General features: G+C 42.2%; 1 protein-coding gene across 1 annotated transcript; it reads left to right on the forward strand.

The window, feature by feature from the left end:
* The first annotated feature begins 664 nt into the window (after nucleotides 1-664).
* LOC127374472 (NLR family CARD domain-containing protein 3-like) lies at nucleotides 665-10,762 on the forward strand. Its single transcript, XM_051419809.1, is given in 12 exon segments — nucleotides 665-735; nucleotides 816-929; nucleotides 1,436-1,534; nucleotides 1,689-1,758; nucleotides 1,904-2,129; nucleotides 4,103-5,888; nucleotides 6,426-6,596; nucleotides 6,734-6,907; nucleotides 7,255-7,318; nucleotides 7,320-7,420; nucleotides 8,083-8,129; nucleotides 8,623-10,762. Coding segments are annotated over 12 exon segments (3,465 nt in total). The 5' UTR covers nucleotides 665-670; the 3' UTR covers nucleotides 9,171-10,762.
* The last annotated feature ends 113 nt before the right edge of the window (nucleotides 10,763-10,875 follow it).

Below are 10,875 nucleotides of genomic sequence, written 5' to 3' on the forward strand. Positions count from 1 at the left end.
TCCAGTGACCTTGTAACGATCTGTTACAACAACTAACTGTTGAGCTTCTGTCCCTTCAGACCACTTCTGATTGTTCAGGACAACAGAAGATATTTTATTTTTTCATGAGAATCCAGAACTTCATTCCTCTAGACCAACATAAACCTGTAAAGACTGTAAAGGGAGAGCTTCTGAGAGCGGGTGACGGGTCGAGGAACACTGGGGGCAGGGTTGGTGTCAGTTTTCAGGGATGAGGGGAGAACCAGAGATTGTCATCTCATTTCTGTGGTTCATATTAACCCCCTCATGACTAATAATAATGGTGTAGCCTACAGGCATTTAAAAGTACCACAACAGTTACTGTATAACTGATTCCTTTTATATGCAGTAATAGTTTAAGTAACCCTCCCAACAGTGGTAAAGGAATGAAAGACTGAAATATAAGATGCATTTTCTTTCTTCTCGCTCTCTAGCTTCTCACCTCCTCTTTCAGGAAATCTGTGGAAAAATTGGAGCGATTGGACAAAGTGCTGTAAGTGCGGTGGTTGCAACTTCTTGGAAGGACTGATGTACTGCTACTGTTCAATAAATTCACTTCTTTACCAGAAAAACTTTCATCTCTATCATGAAATTATATTATAATGAAAACCTTTAACTGATTGAGCTAACTCATGTTGAAGGAGTTTCTTCTATGATGTCTCAGTCGGAGGTCACTAAACTCACTCTGATGGGACGACATGACGCTCAACATAAGAGGTAAAATCATGAGGATTTCGTCGTGGTTGTTTACGTAATTTATTTGCTACATTACTCAAAGTACGACACTGTTTCTGTAGGTCAATCCAGCAGAGAGCAGACTCTCTCGTGCCCAGCTGTCTGTCCATGAAGACAGACCGCTCCATGGATCACCCAATGAATTTTAAAACAAAACAAGAGTTTCCTAATGGAAGGTAAGTTGTTTGTTTAATGAACATTAACCTTTAGCCACTTCCTCAATAGAACCTCAACAGATTATTCAGAAGGCACAATAAACTAAAGTTAGTTATTTCCTATTTTATGTTGAAAGGGTCCTTCCTTGTCTGTGTTGGTTGACTTTACTTGTTGTTTGACTCTGTGTTTGTCTCTGTGAATGTGGTTTTCTGGATTGTTCTTAATGTTTTGTTGGACTACTTTTGTTGGGATTATTCTTTGTTTGACTTTCATTTTGTTTCATTTAACCCTCCTGTGTTTCCTGTCTGCATTTGGGTCCACCTTTGAACTGACATTACACATCACTCAGTAATCTACTTCGTTTTGACAGACTGACACTCAGATCTTATAATTCCAAAGTCCAGAATGAAGATACAAGGAAACAGTCTTTAGCCATCACTGTTGTTCATGTCAGAGGCAAATTCACTGTATCTGAACCTACTTCTGATTTCTGAACAGTATTCACAGTAAAACTCTGTCTCTGTAGGCCAATGAGGCAAAGATCAGAATCCCTACCCAGCTGTCTGTCCATGAAGACGGACCGCTCCATGGATTACCCAATGAATTTTAAAACAAAACAAGAAATGTAAGTTATTTGGTATTTTAATTATATGAGTAACATGAACTCTAAACATTATATTTTTGTTTCAATAAACTAGAGAGCTTTCATTTTGAAATTAAATATTGCATTAAATAATTATATATCAAACTAGTAATGTAATCTTTGATGATTTCCTCAGAGACAACCAGGAGTATTTCAAGCCTCAGTCTGTCCAGGAGCATCAAACAGACATTGGCTCCATATTTATGGTGAGAAACTACACAGCAGCACTTGGACAGTATGATTTGAGCTTCAGTGAGTTTTATTGTCAGGAATATAGACACCGTCTGATCATTTATTCTGCAGTATTGATTAAACATTCAGTATTGTACAGTACAGTGTATTTTGTCCCAGCTTCTTGAGAAGAACATCATCACATTTGTGAGGACTGAATTAAAGAGGTTCCTGAGACTTCTGAGTCCAGAACAACCAGAATGCCTTGGGAATCAGAGGGAGGACGAGGAAGTGGTAGATGAGGAGGAAGAGCAGAGGAGGAGGAGCAGAGAGGCATTTCTGAAAATCACAGTGGACTTCCTGAGGAGACTGAAGCAGGACGAGCTGGCTGACTGTCTGCAGAGCAGTAAAACAGACTTGTTCATTGACATTCACATTATTAATGACACTCCATTTGTTGGATAGACCTTTTTTTGTTTGTTGCTTAACTGCTCCAGCTGTCCATTTCCCACTACTTATCAGGGTTTGGGTCGCTGTGGCAGAAGGTTAAGCAAAGTAACCCATACTATTACACTTCCTCCAGCTCTTCCTGGGGGATAGTTCCTTGCTCTGGGTCTACATCAGGGTCTCCTCCCAGTTGAACATGTCTGAGATGCCTTCACATAGAGGCATCATGGAGGCACAGACCATAGTATGGAGGATGGACTCATTAATGGCAGTGTAGAACTGCACCATTATTGTCTTCAGCAGGTTGAACTTGAGGTCTTCGGTGATGGTGGTGCTCAGGAAGAAAAGGGAGAGTTGGGTTCTTTCTGAAGTCCTGAAAAAAAACATCACTACTCTCTACATCACTACTAGGCATGTAGTGTGAAAGCGCTTTGAGTGGTCGGAAAACTAGAAAGGCACTTTACAAGTCCAGGTCCATTTACCATTTACCATTCCTTAGAGCGTAGAGCTCCAAGTTGTTCTGGCTGAGCCAGGATCTGAACAGGATGCCTTTCTTCTCTGTGGAGGAGGCCCAGAGGCAGACCCAGGAACTGGATTACATATCCCATCTCACCTAAAAACACCTTACAATGATAATTGAGACTGTGATTGGTGAGAAGGGAACATTATTTTCTGATAACTTAAGGCTCTGACACAGCTTCCTTATCAGCCATTCCATTCTCATCTGATACACCTCCAGAGTTTTTACACCAACATTCTTGGTGCTATCTAACAAACCAGCCTGTGTTTCTCCCTGCCAGTTTTGAGTGGAACCATTGTAATCAGGGTGCAACATCAACAGACACCCTCTCCAGATTTAAGAGTAGGCTTAAGACGTTCCTCTTTGATAAAGCTTATAGTAAGGGTTGGCTCAGGTGAATCCTGAACCATCCCTTAGTTATGCTGCTATAGACCGAGGCTGCGTTTCATTAGTCGTTCAACATGCGCTCGTTCACTTGCCCTCGGGGGAATCCCCGCTGCCATCATAAGTGTCGTTCCAATTGTCTGGAAAACTGAAGTTAACTTGGTGAGATGGACCCTCGGAGGGCTGAGGGAGCGAGTGAACAATGATGGTCACTCCGAGGTGGATATCACCCACAATGCATTGCAGTTTACGTCATTGCCGCTATAACGCCGAGTAAGGGCAAGTGCGTTTCATTTAAATCCCCCGCTCCTCCCCCACTCCTTCCCCGCCCACTTTCCCTCCGCGCTCCAAGTGGCCTCCGTGCAACGTATGCTGTTACGTCATACCAAGGGCTGAGGGTAAGTGAACGAGGAGAAGTGGAACGACTGATGAAACGCAGCCATAGACTGCCACGGGATTTCACATGATGCACTGAGCTCCTCTCTTCCTCTCCCTATCTTTCTGAACACATTAGAGTTCTTGTGCTTTCTCGTCTCGCAGGTTCCCATGGATCCTGGAGGTGCCTGCTGCCATGGTCCTGCTTGACTCCCGCTAATATTACTAATAATAACAAGTTTGGGTCTGTCCGAGGTTTCTGCCTCTTAAAAGGAAGTTTTTCTTTGCTGATGAATTGGCGCTACACAAATAAAACTGAATTTAATTTAATCCGAAAGGTTCAAAACTGGGTGGGTGAACCAGAATGGAGCCGGTAGAAGGCTGTTGATTCCAGTTTGGCTTTATGCAATGGATCCATCCATTTAAAGGTTGACAGTAGTTCAACCAGAACCACAAACAACCCAAAGAAATTGGACCCGAATGGACCCTCCTTTTGTCTCTTATCTTATTAAGCTCAAAACCAATTGGGGAAGCAAATTGTCTTGACTTAGACCATTCAAGTACTTGAGAGTATCAGTAAACATTTAGCCAAAAGAAGTTCACTTTCTCATGTTTACTGCTACATCCACTCACTGTTGTCATTTTCCATTCAGAAACTCGTACTGCAGTATGCCAACGCAAACTGAAGTCTGACCTGAAGGAGAAGTTCCAGTGTGTGTTTGAGGGCATTGCCAAAGCAGGAAACCCAACCCTTCTGAACCAGATCTACACAGAGCTCTACATCACAGAGGGAGGGACGGCAGAGGTCAATGATGAACATGAGATAAGACAGATTGAAACAGCATCCAGGAAACCAGACAAACCAGAAACAACAATCAGACAAGAAGACATCTTTAAACCCTCACCTGGAAGAGATAAACCAATTAAAACAGCGATGACAAAGGGAGTGGCTGGCATTGGGAAAACAGTCTTAACACAGAAGTTCACTCTGGACTGGGCTGAAGACAAAGCCAACCAGGACATACAGTTCACATTTCCATTCACTTTCAGAGAGCTGAATGTGCTGAAAGAGAAAAAGTTCAGCTTGGTAGAACTTGTTCATCACTTCTTTACTGAAACCAAAGAAGCAGGAATCTGCAGGTTTGAAGAGTTCCAGGTTGTGTTCATCCTTGACGGTCTGGATGAGTGTCGCCTTCCTATGGACTTCCACAACACTGAGATCCTGACTGATGTTACAGAGTCCACCTCAGTGGATGTGCTGCTGACAAACCTCATCAGGGGGAACCTGCTTCCCTCTGCTCACCTCTGGATAACCACACGACCAGCAGCAGCCAATCAGATCCCTCCTGGGTATGTTGACATGGTGACAGAGGTCAGAGGGTTCACTGACTCACAGAAAGAGGAGTACTTCAGGAAGAGGTTCAGAGATGAGGAGCAGGCCAGCAGAATCATCTCCCACATCAAGACATCACGAAGCCTCCACATCATGTGTCACATCCCAGTCTTCTGCTGGATCACTGCTACAGTTCTGGAGGATGTGTTGAAGACCAGAGAGGGAGGAGAGCTGCCCAAGACCCTGACTGAGATGTACATCCACTTCCTGGTGGTTCAGACCAAACTGAAGAACATCAGGAATGATGGCGGAGATACACACTGGAATCCAGAGAGCAGGAACATGATTGAGTCTCTGGGAAAACTGGCTTTTGAGCAGCTGCAGAAAGGCAACCTGATATTCTATGAATCAGACCTGACAGAGTGTGGCATCGATATCAGAGCAGCCTCAGTGTACTCAGGAGTGTTCACACAGATCTTTAAAGAGGAGAGAGGACTGTACCAGGACAGGGTCTTCTGCTTCGTCCATCTGAGTGTTCAGGAGTTTCTGGCTGCTCTTCATGTCCATCTGACATTCATAAACTCAGCAGTCAATCTGCTGTCGCAGCACCAGTCGTCTGTTTCGTGGTTTAAATTATTCCAAAATAAGAAAAACCTGTACCAGAGTGCTGTGGACATGGCCTTAAAGAGTCGAAATGGACACCTGGACTTGTTCCTCCGCTTCCTCCTGGGTCTTTCACTACAAATCAATCAAAATCACTTACAAGGCCTGCTGACATACAAAGGAAATGGCTCAAACACCGATCAGGTAATGGTTGATTACATTAAGAAGAAGATCAAAAAGACTCCCTCTGCAGAGAGAAGAATCAATCTGTTCCACTGTCTGAATGAACTGAATGATTGTTCTCTAGAGGAAGAGATCCAAGAGTCCCTGAAATCAGGAAGTCTCTTTGAAAATAAACTGTCTCCTGCTCAGTGGTCAGCTCTGGTCTTCATCTTACTGTCATCAGAAAAAGATCTGGATGTGTTTGACCTGAAGAAATACTCTGATTCAGAGGAGGCTCTTCTGAGGCTCCTGCCGGTCGTCAAAGCCTCCAAAAGAGTTCTGTAGGTGGAGTAGATCAAATAAAGACCCAATCTATATTTGGTGCACAGTGCTCCAGGTTGTCAGATGGTTGTCCCTGAACTTTCAAACAGGTCCACATCATTGCATTTATTAATTTTTTGCAATAAAATTGCAGGAGAAGGTAAAACTCTTTGTGTATAATTGATTAAAAATCAAAGAATAAAATGTCTAGTTTGTTGAATGGGTCAACGTTTTGCTCGGGGGACAGCTATGATTGGTAAAATGATAATCATTGGTCAAATTTGCAGAAAAGTTGCGGTGATTGGACAAAATTTCAAGGTTGCACAAAGTCCATTGGGAATGGTTGAATATGAATTAATTGTTGTGATTGCAACTTCTTAGTGGACTGTAGAATATTGGCCGTAACAAGAATGCAGATGATAAAGATCAGTGGGTGGAAGGACCACTGCTTACCAAGTGCAGATTAGGGCTTTAATTTAATTTCTCTTTTATCTATACAGTGTATTGCATACAATATTTAAATATTATTGAAATTATTTTCACAAATACTGTTTCAGGTTGAGCGGCTGTAAGTTATCAAAGAAAGGATGTGAAGCTCTGTTCTCAGTTCTTAACTCTAAGTCCTCTCTGAGAGAGCTGGACCTGAGTAACAACAACCTGCAGGATGAAGAAATGAAGCTGCTGTGTTCCGGACTGGAGAGTCCACACTGTAGACTGGAGATACTCAGGTTGGTGTTCCTAACAACTATCACGGTCTCGGCTGTGACTTCAGGGTTTGTTTCACCTTCCTGATTCTGTAATTTCAAACATCTGTCTATGACCTATAATTTTCTATAAGGCAATAATATTTCCCCATATTTTCAAGGCTGAGAGTGTGTAACCTGTCATGGAGAAGCTGTGAAGCTCTGTGCTCAGTCCTCAGCTCTAAGTCCTCTTGTCTGAGAGAGCTGGACCTGAGTAACAATGACCTGAGTGATGAAGGAGTGAAGTGGCTGACTGCTGCACTGAAGAGTCTAAACTGTGCACTGAAAACACTCCGGTTTGTATTCCTGCTAACGTTCAACTGTTAACATTTCTAATTTAGCTTGTTTATATTGCACAGCCACATCCAGCATAATGCCACTCATAGACTGTGTAATAAAACTGTCCGTAGTGTCAGTGACATCACCCATACGTTTCTCAAGAGCCGTTGTGAAGCTCAGTGTGGCACTGTTTTCCCCTGTTGAATGTTTGTACCCTGTAATCCAGTTCTATAGCTGTATAAATGCTTCTGAAAATGAAGACCTAGACTATATTTACATGAAAAAACACAGGAAGAATGTAGATGGTGAAGATCAGTGGGAGAAGGGGAAAGACCACTGAACTCCAGATTGTGTGTGTTTGTAGATTATCTGGCTGTTTGATTACGCAGGAAGGCTGTGCTGCACTGGCCTCAGCTCTGAACTCCAACCCCCCCCCATCTGAAAGAGCTGGAGCTTAGCTACAACTATCCTGGAGACTCAGGAGTGAAACTGTCTGGACTGAAGGATTCTGGGAGACTGGAAACTCTGAGGTAAAGACAGTCCTGTTGTCTTAGACCTCAGGGCAAACTTTATATGTTTAAAATCCACTGATATGGCTCTACATTGTTTGTCAGTATTGAAAGGTCCAGTATGTAGGATTTAGCAGCATCTAGTGGTGAATTTTAACCAACTGAATACGGCTCAGCCTTCCAAGAGTGTATGAGTACAAGAGCCTTACGGAACCTTTTGGGGGTCCTCACCATTGCCACTATGGAGGAACAATAACCCTAACCTTTTGGTCCACAAAGGTTCCTCCAGTAACCTCTCCTCTAAACTAAATTATTAAAGGTTCCAGGTCCAGGAAGTACCAAGCAGGTAAGGTTGCTTGAGTATCCCCAGAGTTCCTTGAGGCTCTCCTAATTCCAAAGATGGCTGTGAACCTCGTGACAAACGTCTCTATCTAGAGCCAGTGTTTGTTTTTTTCTGTTCTGGGCTACTGTAGAAACATGATGGTTCAACATGGTAGACTTTAGATGAAAACGTCTCATTCTAAGGTAACGAAAACACAACAATTCCTATTTTCAGATGATTAAACAACATACCTATGAATATTAAATTCCATTAATGTTACACACTGGACCTTTTAAGTTTCGTATGAATTGTAGTCTTGAGGGTTTGTGCTGTTCTCACTCTGTTTACTCTTCATACGCAGTTTGGAGCCACATGGAGTTTGCTGGCTGAAACCAGGTCTGAGGAAGTGTAAGTAGATGTAGTTTTCTGATGAAAGCAAAGCTTTAGATATGCTTGATCGGATAATTTATAACCAATAATGATAATCAATTTAAAGTGTTACAGGTGGCCAACTAGCCAGTTTTTGTAGACGGACTCAGATTTTTTCCATATTGGATTTGTTATTATTGGTGTGTAATGCATCATCCTTGAATCACATCGTAGCCCATGTACTTAGAAGGGACAGATGCACACATTTTACTTGCTCCAGGCAAATGTGCAGTCCTTGTTGTTGAGCCCTGAACACACTCTTGCTTGATTGTTGGAGACGCAAACAGCACAAGTTACATTTGAGCTAAAGCTAAGATAGTTTAGATTGCTAGCTGAGGCCACTTCTTCAGGCAGTCCTCCCCTGGAAGTAGAAGACATGTATCACATTGTCCGGTTCAAGATGTAAAATGTAGGTTGTGTTCCCATCAGTAACAGATCAATCATCTGACTGGTTGTTTGTTTTTTTGCTCAGATGCCTGTGAGGTCTCACTGGACTTGAACACAGCCAACAGATTTGTCCGACTGTCTGACAGCAACAGAAAGGCAACAATGGAGATAGAGAAGCAGTCTTATACTGATCATCAAGATAGGTTCGACCACTGCAAACAGGTGCTGGGCAAACAAGGTGTGACTGGTCGCTGTTACTGGGAGGTGGAAAGGAAGGGAGAGGTTTTTATTGGAGCTGCATACAGAGGCCTGAAGAGGAAAGGGAAGAGTGACGACTGTCTGCTGGGAATGAACGATGAGTCCTGGAGTGTTTTCTGCTCTGATAAAAGTGACTTCAATGACTGGAACGATGACCGCAGAGCAGTAGTCTTCTCTCCCTTTTACTCAAACAGAGTAGCAGTGTTTGTAGACTGTCCTGCTGGGACTCTGTCCTTCTATAGAGTCTCTGATGATTCACTGATCCACCTCCACACCTTCAAGAACACCTTCACTAAACCTCTGTATCCTGCCTTTGGATTCAGTGTGTGGTCGGCTGGATCATCTGTGACTCTGCGGCGGATAGAGAAGAGATAGTCATCAGTGTTGGGGGTAACCATCGACATATAAAAGATTGATGTTGTAGGGTCAAAGGAGACCTTTAAAAATGAACTAGTTCATTTGGTGTGGTTAACTGGACTTTTATTGTGACGGGTCACTTCCTGTGACCTCATTCGGTAACCTGATGCAACTTGATGACACGTGATGTCCAGGTGATAAATTCCTGACATGGCGTTGCTCTTCTTCTGCTCTGGCCCTAAAAATACTATTTTACCTAATGGAGTGCTGAGGATGAAATAAACATCTCCTCTGAGGGAAGAAGCTGTACTTAAATGTTCAATGTCTGATTTCTGCCACTAGGGTCTCTCACATAATAACAGTAATATAAGACAAAGTTTGGTGACGTTGTGAAGCAGCATGGGATCATGGTAGTTGTTGTCTTTACCACTGTTGCCGTCATTGCACCATTAATTTATAACAGATGTATATCTTTGACATTAATCTTGTGACATCCAATAATTCCCAGAGAGCTCCTGATTGTCCCATACAGTCTTGAGAACTGGTGAAACACATACGTGTTGCCTTACAAATCACCAGAACTGCCTTTTTTCACCACAAAAACATCACCCGACTCCGCCCATCACTTTCTTTCTCCGCTGCAGAAACCCTCATCCACACCTTCATCACCTCCAGAATCGATTAGTGCAACAGCATCCTCTACAGCACACCATCCAAAACCTTAAATAAACTCCAGTACATCCAGAACTCTGCTGCTCGTCTGCTCACCCACACCCGCGACCACATTACCCCTGTCCTCCAGAACCTCCACTGGCTCCTGGTCCCTCAACGTATTCAGTTCAAAATCCTAAAGCCCTCCATAACCAGGCCCCTTCTTTCCTCACTGACCTGCTGCATCACCACAACCCATCCCGAAGCCTCCGCTCATCCCATGCAAACCTCCTGACTCCACCACCCAGGACCAAGCACCGAACCTGGGGCAACAGAGCCTTCTCTGTAGCTGCCTCCTCCCTCTGGAACTCTCTCCCCAAACACATCCGTGACTGCACCGACCTTCCAACATTCAAATCTCGGACAAAAAGTCACCTTTTTAAAATTGCTTTTAATGTTTAGCTTAGTCTGATGTGTTTTTAGTGTTTTACTATTTGATGTTTGTTTTGCTGTTTTTATGTAAAGTGTCTTTGAGTATTTAGAAAAGTGCTTATAAATAAAATGTATTATTATTATTATTATTATTACAAAGTCCAAGATCTATTATATAAAATCATACCAAGATATACAGTAAACAGAAAGATGTAACCAGATTACAGTTACATTTACTAAAAATGATTTAGGATTCGATTTTAAAATATGTCTTGCAGACATTTGTGCTATTTTTGATGCTAAAAATCTTAAAATGTTTTGTTTCCATCTTCTTTTCAAAGGTTACATTGTCTGTTTTACTTTTTACACTTATCTTAATGCTTATTTATATTTAGTTTCTCTTGTTTTTATTTACATATGTGATGTTGAGGTAATCCAAAAGTAACCCTGTCCAACCCTGCATGTGGCAATATTTTGGCCTGATTTTCAGTTTATTTTGGAAAATAAATTTAACGTAAATAACATAATTTCACCAATTCTATTTTTTCCAGAAACCAGCAATATATTATTAATTTAATTAATTATTTTAGCAAAATCTTACGTTCGTAAAATGACATTTTTGAAGAAGTTATATGTTAAA

The sequence above is a fragment of the Dicentrarchus labrax genome, unplaced genomic scaffold (genome assembly GCF_905237075.1).
Source record: "Dicentrarchus labrax unplaced genomic scaffold, dlabrax2021, whole genome shotgun sequence".
In the NCBI taxonomy this organism is placed as follows: Eukaryota; Metazoa; Chordata; class Actinopteri; family Moronidae; genus Dicentrarchus; species Dicentrarchus labrax.